Here is a 17077-nt window from a genome sequence, read left to right on the forward strand (position 1 = left end):
CTAATCACACATCATACCGTACTGACTAGAGACATCACACATCATACTGTACTGACCAGAGACATCACACATCATACTGTACTGACCAGAGACATCATACCGTACTGACCATACCTAATCACACATCATACTGTACTCACAGGAGATCACACATCATACCAAACTGACCAGACACATCATACCGTAATGGCCATACCTAATCACACTTCATACTGTACTGACCAGAGACATCATACCGTACTGACCATACCTAATCACACATTATACTGTACTGACTAGAGACATCACACATCATACTGTACTGACCATATCTAATCACACATTATACTGTACTGACCAGAGACATCACACATCATACTGTACTGACCAGAGACATCACACATCATACTGTACTGACCATACCTAATCACACATCATACTGTACTGACCAGAGACATCACACATCATACTGTACTGACCATACCTAATCAGACATCATACTGTACTGACCAGAGACATCACACATCATACTGTACTGACCAGAGACATCACACATCATACCGTACTGACCAGAGACATCACACATCTTACCGTACTGACCAGAGACATCACACATCATACCGTACTGACCAGAGACATCATACATCATACCGAACTCACCAGAGACATCACACATCATACTGTACTGACCAGAGACATCACACATCATACTGTACTCACAGGAGACATCATACATCATACCGAACTGACCAGAGACATCACACATCATACTGTACTGACCAGAGACATCATACATCATACCAAACTGACCAGAGACATCACACATCATACTGTACTGACCAGAGACATCACACATCACACTGTACTCACCAGAGACATCACACAACATACTGTACTGACCAGAGACATCACACATCATACTGTACTGACAGGAGACATCATACATCATATGGAACTGACCAGACATCATACCGAACTGACCATACCTAATCACACAACATACTGTACTAACCAGAGACATCACACATCATACTGTACTGACCAGAGACATCACACATCCCACTGTACTCACCAGAGACATCACACAACATACTGTACTGACCAGAGACATCACACATCATACTGTACTGACCAGAGACATCATCATACCGTACTGACCATACCTAATCACACATCATACTGTACTCACAGGAGATCACACATCATACCAAACTGACCAGACATCATACCAAACTGACCAGACACATCATACCGTACTGACCAGAGACATCACACATCATACTGTACTCACCAGAGACATCACACATCATACCGTACTGACCAGAGACATCACACAACATACTGTACTGACCAGAGACATCACACATCATACTGTACTGACCAGAGACATCACACATCATACCGGACTGCCAGGAGACATCATACATCATACTGTACTGACAGGAGACATCACACCTTTTTGGTGACAAAGAAAAATGCGCAGACTGGTTTGAGATTACAGAAAGACAACAGTAACTCAAATAACCACTCGTTATAACCAATGTATGCAGAATAACCATCTCTGAACACCACATCAAACCTTAAAGCAGCAGAAGACCCCACTAGGTGCCACTCCTGTCAGCGAAGAACAGGAAACTGAGGCTACAATTCACATAGGTACCAAAATTGGTCAATTGAAGATGGAAGAACGTTGCCTGGTCCGAGTCTTGATTACAGGTGTGAAGTCAGAATTTGACGTAAACAACACATGGATCCATCCTGCCTTATATCAATGGTTCAGGCTGGTGGGGGTGTAATGGTGTGGGGGACATTTTCTTAGTCATTGGTCGTCATTGGAAATGTTTTAATGGTCCCAGAGATATATGACGCTATGAAGCAGTGTTCCTCAAGCTGTCACTCTCCAGCTCATCATGCGATTAAATGAGAGTTGTACTTTTGCAACAGCTGGAGAGCCTCAGGTTGGGGGATGGAGCTATATTTATTTGCTTGGCCAATTCTGCCATCAAGGTCATCATGTTACTATGTTTTGTTCTTTGGTCTTTATATTTCTTTAAAAAAAAATGTAATAAAGAGTTAAAGAGAAAGAAAAAAATTATGTTCTCTCTTATGATAGGGGGACATCTGTAATCTAAGGGGGTTCAAACTTAGGGGCCAACCCCGATCTCAAGAAAGTCAGAATGGAGAGGCAGTGCAGCGCATGCATGACCGCCGCTCTAATCATTTTCTATGGGAGCTGCCAGGGACAGCCAAGCACTGCACACGGCTATCTCCGGCAGCTGTCATCGGGAATAAAAAAGCAGCAGTCACATGTGTGCGCCGCCTCTCCATTCTAACATTCACACTTGGGTCCCTGTTCTTGAGATCATGGAGAGTCCCAGAAGTGAGATATCCAGCCCCCCTGTGATCAGACAGTGATCCCTTATCCTATGGATACAGGATAACATTTAATTGTGGGGCAACCCCTTTATTCTAAAAAAAAAAAAAAAAAAATGTTCAAAATAAATGACTAATACAAAAAAAAAAAAATACAATAATTAATAAGTAAAAGCCCCTATTCAACAGAACAGTGTTATACATGCTGTGCGATATACATTTTTTTTTTTACAATGGGACTGCCTATGGGTACTCCCCTGAAAAACAAATTTTTTTAATCACCTGGTACCAGAAAATTAATCAGATTTGTAAATGACTTCTATTTAAAATCTTAATCCTTCCAGTACTTATCAGCTGCTATATGCTCCGCAGGAAGTTCTTTTCTTTTTAATTTCCTTTCTGTCTGACCACAGTGCTCTCTGCTGACACTTCTGTCCATTTTAGGAAGTGTCCGGAGCAGGATAGGTTTGCGATGGGGATTTGCTCCTACTCTGGAGAGTTCCTAAAATAGACAGAGGTGTCAGCAGAGAGCACTGTGGTCAGACAGAAATGAAACTCTAAAAGAAAAGAACTTCCTGTGGAGCATACAGAAACTGATACGTTTTTTACATTTACGCCATTCACCGTACGGGATAATTAACAATATATTTTGATAGTTCACACTTTAATGCACACGGCGATACCAAAATATGTTTATTAATTTTTTTTTTTACGCTTTTTTGGAGGTAAAATGGGAAAAACGGATGATTTATATTTTTATTGGGGAGGGGATTTTTCAAATTTTTTTTGATTGCTAATACTGTTCAGTGCTATGCATAGGGCATAGCACTGATCAGTGTTATCGGTAATCTTCTGCTCTTGTCTGCTCAATCTCAGACCAGAGCAGTAGACCCCTGAAGATGGCTGGAGGCAGGTGAGGGGACCTCCGGCCGCTATGCTGGATGATCCGATCATTCATTTAAAGTACCACACTGCAGCAAATGCTGTGATCTGTATTGATCACGGCATCTGAGGGGTTAATGGTGGACATCCATACGATAGGAGCAGCGCATGACACGAGTCATGGCAGAGCGTAAATGTACGCCATGGTGCATTAAGTACCACGGCACCCTCAACGTCAATTGTCATTAAGGGGTTAAAAAATTTTTTCCAGTGGAGCACCCCTTTAAGGACCAAGCCCATTTTCACCTTAAGGACCAGGCTAATTTTATTTTTGTGTTTAAATGTTTTCCTCCTTACCTTCTAAAATCCATAACTCTTTTATATATACGCCAAACCCCAAAAAATTATTTTTTTCGGGAGGAAATTTAAATGAAAACCACCATTTTGCAAATTTTGGAGGTTATCGTTTTCACACTGTACACTTTACAGTAAAAATGACATGTTTTCTTTATTCTGTGGGTCAATACGATTAAAATGATACCCATGGCTAGATTATTTTCTATTATTGTACCGCTTAAAATAAATCTCAACCACCTTTGACACGTCAATTCATTTCATTAAATTTTGGGTTTCATGATTCCTCCCAAGGCCTGTCCTATCTAGGTGTTACTCTTACTACATGCCTTAAAGCTTTATATGCGGCAAACTATTCTCCACTATTTCGCTCTATTAGAGCGGATCTCACTAAGTGGACAGTACCCCATATCTCATGGATAGGTCGCATAAATGTATGCAAAATGGTTATTCTTCCACGCATCCTGTATTTGTTCCGCTCCCTTCCCATCCCGGTAGTGAAAAAAGACATATGCTCTCTTCAACACACTATTTCCCATTACATCTGGAATGGGAGACGATCCCGCATTAATAAGACTGTTATGCATTATCATAAAAGGGTGGGTGGTCTATCGGTTCCCAACCTGCTGAAATATTACTATGCTGCTCGCCTAGCCCAATTGGCCCTCACACACGCCATGCAAAATGCCCCTAGATGGGTAGGGTTGGAGGCATCCCTTATCTCTCCCTACTCTTTTTCCGCCTTGATGTGGTCCTCTTGTCCTGTCTCAGCTCTTCTCTCCTCTTTGGCGCAAATCACTCTGTTTTCCTTGTCTCTTTGGCGTCTGGTTCGCTTCAAATTCCGTCTGCAGTCCCCTATACCTCCCCTCCTCCCCTTTCTTTCTAATCCCTCTTTTCAACCTGGCATTTCCACCGCTCTATATTCTTGGTGGCGCTCTGCTAAACTAACTAAATTATCTGACCTGCTGGTGGGTAAACAATTGATCACCATAACACAACTCTGCTCTATACATACACTCCCGCCTGGGGAATATTTCCGGGCCCTTCAAATCCTATCATATTACTCCTCGTTGGGACCTAAAGGCTTTCAGGTACATACTACATTCTATGAAGCAGCCTTGCTTTATGGTCCTACGTTGCCAGGCATGCTTTCTCGCATCTATGCTCATCTAAATGCTCCCCCTACTGATACTAAACTGCGCTTCATGGTAGCCTGGGAACGTGACCTCCGTGTGACCCTATCTTTGCCCCAATGGCATGCTTGTTGCACGGCTATTAGTAAGGGTAGTTGGCAGGTCTCCTTAATGGAGACATCTATTAAAATCCTACATAGAGTCTATATGGCAACTTCTAGATTGCACACACTATACCCATCGGTGTCTCCTCTTTGCTTCAGGGGATGTCAGACTACTGGTATCATATTTGGAGGAGCTGCCCTACGGTAGCGCAATTGTGGAGAAGGGTTCATGCGGTCCTGGTAGATTTATTTGGTGAACGCATGCCCAGTTCCCCATCTTTTTGTCTTTTAAGCAACAGACCCAGTAGGATGCCATTCCGCACCTTTTCGAATGGCTCAATTCATTCTTATGGCTACCAGGATACATATAGCGGCCCAATGGAAATCCTCGTTATTGTCATTTCAGAAGGTTATTGATAGAGTTAACTTTATTATGCTTTGTGAAAAATTGTCTGCCATTCGTGAGAACAGGGTGGAATATTTTGATAAATTATGGGAAGAATGGCAGGCCTCCTCTTATTGCCCACCTATGCAGAATTGCCTTTCTTTATATTGAACTGGGGGGCGGGGAATTTTCCTAGGTATTATATGTGCTTGAGGCGACTGTTTGGGACGACCGATCCTGCCATTACCCTGTATTTGTACTGTTTTCCATGCATATGTTCTTTGTTTCTGTGCGAACCAACGAGATGATGTAACCTCCATGTTCTCTGTTTTATCTGTTATTATGTGATTTTATGCCTGAAGAGGCATTTTACTATTTATCTTTTGCCTTTTGTACTGCTATCATTATTCTTTTCAATAAAAGATTCTTGGTTTGACTGTTAAAATAAATCTCAAACTTTTTGTACAAAATTGGTATGTTTAAAATCGCCCTATTTTGACCACCTATAACCTTTTCATTTTTCCTTATATGGGGCGGTATGAGGGCTTATTTTTTGCGCTGTGATCTATACTTTTTAGGGATACCACATTTGCCTATAAGAAACTTTAAAATCACTTTTTATAAAAAACCAAAAACTTTTTATAAAATGTGACAAAAAAGCAGCAATTTTGGACATTTTTTACATTTATGCCGTTGACCGTACGGGATAACTAACATTATATTTTGATAGTTCGAACATTTACACACGCGGCGATACCAAATATGTTTATTACATTTTTGTTTACGCTTTTTTGGGAAAAAGGGACAATTTCCATTTTTATTGGGGGAGGGGATTTTTCCATTATTTTTACTTTAAATTTTTTTTTACTTTTGTTTTACACTTTTTATGTATAAATATATAAATATAGGGGACTATCTATTGCAATTACTTGATTGCTAATACTATTCAGTGCTATGCATAGGGCATAGCACTGATCAGTATTATCTATCGGTCATCTTCTGCTCGATCTCAGACCAGAGCAGAAGACTCCTGGAGACGGCCGGAGGCAGGTGAGGGGACCTCCGGCCACCATGCTGGATGATCAGTTCCCCGCGGCAGCGCTGGGGGTGATCCGATCATCCATTCAAACATGTGCATTGCCGCAGATGCCGTGATCTGTACTGATCACGGCATCTGAGGGGTTAATGGCGGACATCATGGCAATCGCTGATGTCGGCCATTACCGATGGTTCCCCGGCTGCCGATAGCAGCCAGGACCTGCAGTGCATGACGCGAGCACCTCTCCGATGCTCGCGGTCATGTACAGGACGTAAATGTATGTCCTGGTGTGTGAAGTACCTCCGCACCAGGACGTACATTTACGTCTGTGGTCGTTAAGGGGTTAAGATACCCTGGTTGAGAAACACTGGCCTGCACAGTGGAATATGTTGTATGCTTCAGAAATAGCCTTGAGGAGTTTTTTTCTTGGGATATAGTAGGTGGTGCACGGCCAGAACACTCTGCAATGAGGGAGGGTGAGCCACTAAGGCAGCGTTCACACGGCGGAAATTCCATACAGACTTCCGCTTGGAATGTCCACACAGGATTCTGCTGCTCTGTGCATTTCCGTGCCAGATGTTTCCGTCACGGAAATTCCTTTTTCCGTGTCCGCACAAAGAATGAACGCATTAATTCTTTGTGTGGATTCCGCACGGAATGCATAATCGTCCATGATTGCGTTTGCACAGTACGGAATGTCCGCAAAGAGATTTTCTGTGTGGGCATTCCGCAGTGTGAATGCGGCCTAAGGCTATGTTCCCACGCAAGAATTTCTGCATGGAATTCCACATGAAAATTCTCCATGAATTTGACAGTTCAATGGGATTCCTCTGTCCCATTCACACAGCAGAATTTCCGCAGCAGGAGTTCCATTGAAGCAAATGGGAAATTAATTTCTGCTGAAATTCCATGCAGAAATCCTGCTGTGTGAACATAGCCTTAGGCAGACTGCGGGTGGCGGCACAATATTCCGGCATTAGGACAACATGGGAATGTGCCGTTTCATAGACGGCTATGTATTCCATGTGGAGTCCACAGAAAGAACGGACAAGTACCTTCTTTCTGTGGACAAGAAGATTGTATTTTCCGTGCCAGAAAAATCTGGTGCGGAAATTCTGTCATAAGCACAGCGCAGCAGAATTCTTTTGAATTCAATGGGACTCTGCTGCAACGGAATCTCCATGCAGAATTCTTATATGGAAGTCCCCATAGAAATTCAGAGGTGTGAACATAGTGGAATTTCCGGAATTTGGCAAAAAAGTTCAGTTGCAGCAGAGTACCATCATTTTATAGGGATTCTGCTTCACCGAGCACACAGCAGAATTTCCTATGGAGACAGCACATTTCCCAGCAGTCCTAACACCGACTAGTGATTCAGTATGTCTGCAGCTGAAATTTCGTAGTGTGCACTGTGCAGCGGAATCCCATTGACAGCAATGGGACTCTGCTGGACCGGAATTTCCAAGTGGAATTTCTAAGTGGAATTACTCTCGGAATTCTGTAGTGGGAACCCAGCCTAACCATAATCTCACAGCACTAAACAAACCTCTTCTAAAATAATTTTTATTGATTTACATTAGAAAATTCCCCATGAGCAACACACAGAAAAACAACAATTTATTAATGAATACGGTCCACAATAGCAAAAAAGCGGTGAGATTGCGTAATCAGTGCAGAAAACAAGACTGATACTCACTTATAAGTTGTTTCTGATGGTACCTGTAAAATGAAGAACATCGTGTGTATATATATATATATATACATACACATCACCTGTGCTATATTATGCCCTATATGATATCATACATTAGGTACCTAAAGGGAACTATCTGATACAGATACTTAAGGGGTTATTTATCAATAATGGTCTTGGCTAGATCATTTAAGTTGTTTGTCTAGTTGTGCTTTTTTTGGGCGGTGCTGCTCCAAATTCATCATATTGTTGCAGTGGCCACGATAAATTTTGCGCAGATCTGCACCCAGATCATTTTCTACCGCCGCTTTCAGATCACGTCTACCTTGCTTCCGAGGGGCTTGTTTGTCTGTGTGTTTGGCTTTATTTGTTTTAGTTTTAAAAGGGGTTGTGCGCTGCCCGGTCTTTCGGAGCTCCGCTCACAGCGTCCGGAAGTTCATTACTCTGAACGCTGTGTCCGGGCTTCCGTGTTCGCGGCCGCCTGGCGCGACGCCCGGCCCCTCGTGACGTCTCGCCCGCTCCCTCAACGAAAGTCTATGGGAAGGGGGAACGACCGCTGTCACGCCCCCTTCCCATAGACTTTGGTAGAGGGGGTGGGCGTGACGTCACGCCCGGTGGCCGCGAACACGGAAGCCCGCACACAGCGTTCGGAGTAATGAACTTCCGCTGTGAGCGGAGCTCCGAAAGGCCGGGCAGCGCACAACCCCTTTAAGGCAAATGAATGTCTAAAAGAAGGTCTGCAAAGAGAGTCTCACATTTGAATAGTGGTTTACCTTCCGCAGGCCAGGAAAAAAAAATGATTGTTCGAGAGACGGAGGTTTTAGTTGAACAGATATAAATATATATTTTTTTACCTTTCACTTTTTTTTATTTTGTTATCATCACTTTGTTGCATATTTTTTTAAACTTGGGCACATGAAATAGTTCGATTTTGGACATTGTTAACAATCTTATTGTTTCTTATGCCTTTACCATTACTTTTTTGTACTTTTAAAATATATCTGATTGTTTCACATGGACAACTGCTTTACTTTTAATTTGAAATTTTTTATTTTATTTTAACTTTTTAGGCCTTTAAACATTCTCTCTCTCTCTCTCTTTCTCTCTCTCAACCAATGGAGTGCAAAGTCAGTCTACAATGAGACACAACCAGTCTCTACTCTACATAGCAGTGTTTCCCAACCAGGGTGCCTCCAACTGTTGCAAAACTAGAACTCCCAGCATGCCCGGACAGCCTTTGGCTGTCCGAACATGCTGGGAGTTGTTGTTTTGCAACAGCTGGAGGCTCCCTGGTTGGGAAACACTGCTATATAGTATTCAATCATAACAAACACAAATAAAACCACCATATGCCATTACAGTGCAGAAAGTGCTATACAAACTATCTACATAGAGCTTTGTCTGACGTGTTTCCCCTCATGATGCCGGGGTTTCTCAGGGAACATATCAGCAGGAATCTCCCATAAAGGGCAGTTACATAGTTACATAGTTAGTACGGTTGAAAAAAAGACATACGTCCATCAAGTTCAACCAGGGAATTGAAGGGTAGGGGTGTGAATTGAAGGGTAGGGGTGTGAATTGAAGGGTAGGGGTTGTTCTCCCTCAAGCGTGTGAGTAGTGATACCGCAGAGGTGATATATATAGAGTGACCCCTCAACCAACGATGGCCCCGACATACGATAACTTTAACATGCGATGGACCGCTGACGATCACTTACTTGTCCTCAGGGCTCCGATGCGTTCTCTTCGGGATCCCCTGCATCATCGGCGCTCTCCATCGACGTCATCACGTCACTGCGCACGCCGTCCCGTCATCCAATAGGAGCGGCGTGCGTAGCGACGTGATGGCGGCGATGGAGAGCGAGGATGCCGGGGAAGCAGAGGCCTTGCCGGAGCGTCGGGGACACCTTGGGGACGCGGCAGCAGCGATGGACGGCGACATCCCGGGCAGCGGTGACGAACGGTGACGGTCCGGAGCGGCGGGGACAGGTGAGTACAACTTCCTCTAACAGTGGTCTACAACCTGTGGACCTCCAGATGTTGCAAAACTACAACACCCAGCATGCCCGGACAGCCAACGGCTGTCCGGGCATGCTGGGTGTTGTAGTTTTGCAACATCTGGAGGTCCGCAGGTTGTAGACCACTGTCCTATACTTTACATTGTACGGATCCCTCAACATGCGATGGTTTCAACAAACGATGGTCCATTTGGAACGGATTACCATCGTATGTTGAGGGACCACTGTACAATGTTCTTCATGTTACAGGTTCCATCAGAAACAACTTATAAGTGAGTATCAGTCTTGTTTTCTGCACTGGTTCAGCAATCTCACCCTCCTTTTGCTATTGTAGGTCATTATTCACTAATACATTGTTGTTTTTCTATGTGTGTTGCTCATGGGGAATTTTGAATGCTATCAATAAAGATGATTCTAGAAGTGGTTTGTTTAGTGCTGTGAGATTTAGATTTTTTGTTAGAACCATATTTTTCAGCTGTTTATTCTGCTGTGGATTAAGGGGTCTAAACCATAGCCCATCCATTCCCTCTTACCAACCTATTTATTTGTCTAGAAGTCATTAATTAGCTATATAGAGCAGTTTCCCTCTTTCAGTTGTCACTTACATGAAGGGAGCAAGAGAAAGACGTCATTATCAGATCCACCTTGTCTTTGTGCAAAGCCCTCACTGAGTAGCCCCCACCCTCCTGAAAGACAAACACCACATGATTTCTGTCTAGACTAGGGGTCTGGCTTCACAGATACATCTCCCCTCCCTGTGTGAGTATCTTGCCCAGTCTCCTCAGCACATAACGCTGCTCTTTGCCTGCTGTAGATCTAATCACTGACTGCTGCCATTCAGAGCATAGCATGATTTATTGCTGGGGGGAAGGATAGTTCGAAAGAAAAGACATGTACAGTGTGTGCTGCTCACTGTGTTTACAACAACACAGCATGCACACAGATAGTAAAAGCAAATGGCTGGCAGCCATTACACAGAGCCGCACTGACTGCTGGGAGTTGTAGCCTTGGCTGCAAGCAAGGAAAAAGAATATCCAGGAGACAACAGGGGCCACAGGAGCAAATCACATGGATAATTACAGGGGACACAGAACAGGTATTGTGGTGGCTTTGGGGCATTTTTATTTTTTGTAACTTCCCCGGAGCACCCCTTTAACCTAGCCTAACCAGGCATATATGTCAGATGGAGGCTAATAATATTGTGATGTGAATAGGGCCTAAGCCAATAGAAAATCTGACAACTGTACCTTGCCGCAAGAGATCATGGATAACGCCAACTGATACCAGAGGTGAAATTCTCCAAATGCAAACTTCATAGCTCTCTCCAAACACTGAAAGAGAAAGGGACGAATACTGTTTCAATAATTCAGACTCCCAGACACAAACAGCGCAGCTTTCATTTACATTTGCTATGCAACAAAGCTAAGACCTAGACTTTTCATAAAACATGGACGACTACTGTATGTGTAATTTCACTGTGAAGTGAAAACATATTCATACAAGGGAAACCTCTTTGAGAAGACCACCCAAAACTGCACAAAAAATCGGTCTTGAATTGGGTTGGTTTTCTTGAAGAAAATAGGTCTTATTGTAAAATGCATGGTGGACTGAAAATACATCTTACAAAGTCAGGTCTGGAGAGGTTTCATTGCATTTGGAAAACATTAACAAGCTAAAGTGTCTTTAATTGGTTTTAATCAGTTAATAGGCTGTCCGGGCGTGCTAGGAATTGTAGTTTTGCAACAGCTGTAGCCACACTGGTTGGGAAAGACTTGGTTAAATGCATAAGGGTGTATAGGCACGTGTGAGTGCTGCGCTTTGTCAGCACCTAAATTTTAAATTTTTCATTGTAGCAATATAGCATTTCATGTTTTATCTGTATCTTTGTGCTAGCAGTGTGCTGCTGTATTCTCCTGCTTTTGTGTATATATATATATATATATATATATATATATACTTTTTTTTCTTTTTCTTTCCATAATATATATATATATATATATATATTATTCCGTAGCACTTCACAAAGCTACTGTCTCTAGTAAGGCTCACAATTTAATTCCCACATTAACCTATTATACCGTATGTTTCAGTGGAATCTCACGCAAGGAGAACATACAGACTCCATGTAGTTGTTGCTCTTAGTTGAATTTGAACCCAGGACTCCAGCCTTGCAAAGCAACAGTGCCAACCACTGAGCCACCATGTGACTACATTATCTGAATATTAGGCCTGATGCACACTTCTGTAAAACACCTTCATGACCCCCAGAAGAAGTTGTATAGTACAGAAACGTGTGTTGGGCTGAGTGTGCGTGTGATCCTCATTTTTCCTCTGGAAATGCCCTTGCACTTTATGTATGTCTCTCTGTTTACATAAAAATTACTGCATTTACACTTTATCATGTTTATAAAGAGATTTATATAGACATTGTCATTTGAACAAACTAGTACATACAAACACAAAAAAAAACTTTGTAATATATCTCATTAGACAAAAATGCTTCTTTCTCCTGTTATAACACTCCAAGCCCCTCTTCAACCTGCAAATCTTTTCTGAAAATCAGCTCAGCTTTGTCTGCAAGACAAGCAATACAAGTCTATGGAAGGAGGCAGGAGGGAGCTCCACCCACCAGCTCTGGGAGAACTTCTAATTAGAGATGAAGCCTGCAGAGCAGAAAGCTGCTGAAAAATACCAGTTAAATAATGGCCAGAAATAGTGTGGCTCCTCGTGTACACATAAAGGGCAGGTTATTCTGAAAAGCCACCTAAAATGACAGGTACACTTTAAAGGGGTACTCCGGTGGAAAACATTATTTTTTCAATCAACTGGTGCCAGAAAGTTAAAAAGATTTGTACATTACTTCTATTAAAAAATCTTTATCCTTTCAGTACTTATTAGCAGCTGTATGCTAGAGAGGAAATTCTTTGCTTTTTGAATTTCTTTTTTTGTCTGGTCCACAGTGCTCTCTGCTGACACCTCTGTCCGTATCAGGAACTGTCCAGAGCAGGAGAAAATCCTCATAGCAAACCTATGCTACTCTGGACAGTTCCTGACACGGATAGAGGTGTCAGCAGAGAGCACTGTGGACAAGACAAAAAAGAAATTCAAAAAGCAAAGAATTTCCTCTGTATCATACAGCTGCTAATAAGTACTGGAAGGATAAAGATTTTTTTTAATAGAAGTCATTTACAAATCTGTTTAACTTTCTAGCACCAGTTCATTTAAAAAAAAAAGTTTTCCATCGGAGTACCCCTTTAAGTGTATTTATGCCAGCTATTTAGTTACATATGCGCTCTGTAGTCCTTTTGCACGGTGCTTTAGTAATTTATGTGATCTTTTTTGTTATACTTATTATGACATGTCATGCTATGGAGGTCACACTGTCTCTTCAACTGTAAGACCGTCCAGACTTTAAAAAAAATGTTTTTTAATATATTTTTAATAAAGTTTATGTACAATCTGTGATAATCCTGATGGTGTTTTCTTGTAGGTTAACAAGACACCTCAGTACGGTCTCCATTAGAGATGAGCGAACTTACAGTAAATTCGATTCGTCACAAACTTCTCGGCTCGGCAGTTGATGACTTTTCCTGCGTAAATTAGTTCAGCCTTCAGGTGCTCCGGTGGGCTGGAAAAGGTAGATGCAGTCCTAGGAGTCTCCTAGGACTGTATCCACCTTTTCCAACCCACCGAAGCACCTGAAAGCTGAACTAATTTATGCAGGAAAAGTCATCAACTGCCGAGCCGAGAAGTTTGTGACGAATCGAATTTACTGTAAGTTCGCTCATCTCTAGTCTCCATGTTGTACAGCGCTGTACACAATGGTAAAAGTCCATGAGGCACTGCTGTACCTCCATATGTTTCCAATCTTATACTTGACATGGTAATGATGCATACGAGGCCGTATTATTGAGCTTCTCCCCTTTAGAAGCATTGCCTTCTAAGGAAAAATATGTTCTCAGTTCAGAGGCAGTGTATAGTGGCTTCATACAAAACTCCTGAGACCCTATAGGACTCTTTACAGTACCTGCATATGTGTTTCCAAACAGGGTGCCTCCAGCTGCTGCAAAACTACAACTCCCTGCATGCCCGGACAGCCGAAGGCTGTCCGGGCATGCTGGGAGTTGTAGTTTTGCAACAGCTGGAGGCACCCTGGTTGGAAAACACTGCTTCACACATGGCCCAGTAGTGTGCATGAGGCCTTACTCTAAAACACGTCACAGTATATCTTTGGTGTAACTGAAAGGCAAGAAGCGAATAAAAGAATTCTGCATTTGAAGCCTTAGCTGTGTCATCCCGGAATAGCGTACAGTACCTCAGAGAGCATGGCATACTGCCCTCTTCTGGCCATTGTGATGCTTAGAAGGTTATATACTGCGGAGGCATTCTGAAGGCTCACGGCGCGGTCTTCCTTCTGGTCTGGCGCTCGGCTGATAACTGCGTCCCTGTTGGCCTGTTGGATCAGATGAAATAACAAGAAGAACTTGAAGATCAATGTCAGCAATTGTAATAAAATCAACAATTTCCATACAAAAAAAGAAAAATAAATCTGACGTTGCAGTTGAAAAATAAAAACATACACGGATGTGACTCAGCAAGAAAACCCATATTGGAAACTCTGCTGATGTTTGTATTCACTGCAACATAGCAGTGCCCGGATACTGTACCTACCAGGACTATATGCCTGTGTGCCCCCTGCACCCACTTATCAGCATGTACATTGCTGGTTCTATACATTGTAAACAATATTTAACATGAAGCATGTAGACCCTAGGTCTCCAAAATATGTGCCTCCAGCTGTTGCAAAACTCCAGCTCCCAGTATTGCCGGGCAGCCCGAACGGCCGTCCGGGCATGCTGGGAGTTGGAGTTTTGCAACAGCTGGAGGTCCACAGTTTGGAGACCTAGGGTCTACATGCTTCATGTAAAATATTGTTTACAATGTATATAACCATACATTGGAGTTCAAATTTTGCAACATCTGGAGGTCCACAGTTTGAAGACCACTAATGTAGATCAATGATCCCCAATCTGCGACTCTCCAATTCTTGCACAACTACAAGTCCCAGCAGGCACGGACAGCTCTCATCATTTCACAGATGGGACGTCAAACTTGAGTCTGGCTTTTCTATACTGAAATAGTGCCCCCCACTGCCCACATTGAAAATGATTAATGAAAGCTTTGCATGTACAAATCAGCAGCATATAACACTAACAGCAAAGTGTTTTGTATACTTCTATGCAATAGTCACAGGGCTAGCAAAGAATTACTGCATTCCCAGCCCTGACTGCTTTGCATTCCACATTTGTGTCCAGCCATCTTTTGCAGGTCATGTGGTCAATGGAGCAAAGAGTACAGACGAAGAAGATTCTAGAAAGTTTGTCCGAAGACATGCCACTCCTCAGAGACTCTGCAATCTGTGGTCTGAGGCAAGATACTCATCTTGCCTCGTGGCATATAGAGCCTTTTCTAGCACTATATTCATATGGCACCAGACGTATCAGGCACAGCCTCTAGTCCAGTGTTTCCCAACCAGGGTGCCTACAGCTGTTGCAAAATAGCCTTTGGCAGACCGGGTACTCCAGTGGAAAACTTTTTTTTTTTTTTTTTTTATCAAATGGTGGCAGAAAGTTAAACAGCTGTGTAAATGACTTCTTTTAAAAAAATCTTTACCCTTCCAGTACTTTTTAGCAGCTGTATGCTACATAGGAAATTCTATACTTTTTGAATTTCTTTTTTGTCTCATCCACAATGCTCTCTGCTGGCAGCAGGTGGCAGCAGAGAGCACAGTGGACAAGACAAAAAAAAAAATTCAAAAAGTATAGAATTTTCTCTGTAGCATACAGCTGCTAAAAAGTACTGGAAGGGTAAAGATTTTTTAATAGAAATCATTTACAAATCTGTTTAACTTTCTGGCACCAGATCTTCCTTAGTCATGGCATAACACACAGGATAAAATCCAAACTTTAAATACTTTCTTAGGAACATCACATGTATCATGACATCACACTTAATAAAGACATGTGGAAAACATGGAAATGGAACAATGGATGTGTATGTACACATGAATTCACTCATCCATTGTTCCATTTCCATGTTTTCCACATGTCTTTATTAAGTGTGATGTCATGATACATGTGATGTTCCTAAGAAAGTATTTAAAGTTTGGATTTTATCCTGTGTGTTATGCCATGACTAAGTACCTGTAACGGTCCGAAACGCATCGGCTCCTGCCTGATGCAAGTTTGTATCCGCTGATCCTACAATAAAGTACCTGTCGTTTTACCGCACTTGGCACTGGACATTCCTTTGTTATACATTTGACAGAGATGATTGTTGCTAAATGGAGATCTATAGGATATCAAAGGGTTATTTTATTTTTTCTCCTACACTGTAGATATTGAGCACATGAAGAATATGAGCAGTACAAGTATTTGTGTGCTATTAGTTTAGTTTGATTGTTTTTGGCTATAATTGGGACTTTAATATCAGACCATGTTTTAATATTGATCAATGCAGAATTGATAATTCTGAAAGATTCAGTTACATTTCTCCCTGCACTGTGGATGTTTACTCAATGGGGGAAATTTATCAAAATTCTTGTAGAGCAGTGTTTCTCAAGTGCGGTCCTCAAGACCCCCCAACAGGTCATGTTTTCAGGATTTCCTTAGTCTATCAGTAAAAGAAAAAAAAAAAAGATGGTCCATGGTGAAGGATCACCAAAACACAAGGTAAGGGAGATGATGAGAACCGCTTACCCAATTCAGTTGTTTAAAGGGGTACTCCACTGCTCAGTGTTTGGAACATACTGATCCCAACGCTGGAGACGGCGCCGGGAGCCCGTGACGTCATAGCCCTGCCCCCTCATGACATCATGTCCTGCCCCCTCAATGCAAGTCTATGGGAGGGGGGCGTGACATCATGAGGGGGCAGGGCTATGACGTCACAAGCTCCCGCCGCCGGCTCCAGCGTTGGGATCAGTATGTTCCAAACACTGAGCAGTGGAGTACCCCTTTAAACAACTGAATTGGGGAAGCGGTTCTCATCATCTCCCTTACATCGTGTTTTGGTGATCCTTCACCATGGACCACCTTTGTTTTTTCTTTTACTGATAGAC

At 42.4% G+C, this 17077-nt stretch overlaps 1 protein-coding gene across 6 annotated transcripts in view; it reads right to left on the minus strand.

The window, feature by feature from the left end:
- Positions 1-17077, minus strand: part of TTC7A (tetratricopeptide repeat domain 7A) — a 532144-nt gene that overhangs the window by 341440 nt on the left and 173627 nt on the right. For all 6 annotated transcript variants that reach the window (XM_056568084.1, XM_056568088.1, XM_056568085.1 and 3 more), the window contains 2 exons: positions 14276-14413; positions 11208-11291 (listed from right to left, as the gene is read on the minus strand). In XM_056568084.1, coding sequence (XP_056424059.1) covers positions 11208-11291; positions 14276-14413 — 222 coding nt within the window. The remainder of the gene's footprint in view (positions 1-11207; positions 11292-14275; positions 14414-17077) is intronic.

The sequence above is a fragment of the Hyla sarda genome, chromosome 3 (genome assembly GCF_029499605.1).
Source record: "Hyla sarda isolate aHylSar1 chromosome 3, aHylSar1.hap1, whole genome shotgun sequence".
NCBI lineage: Eukaryota > Metazoa > Chordata > Amphibia > Anura > Hylidae > Hyla > Hyla sarda.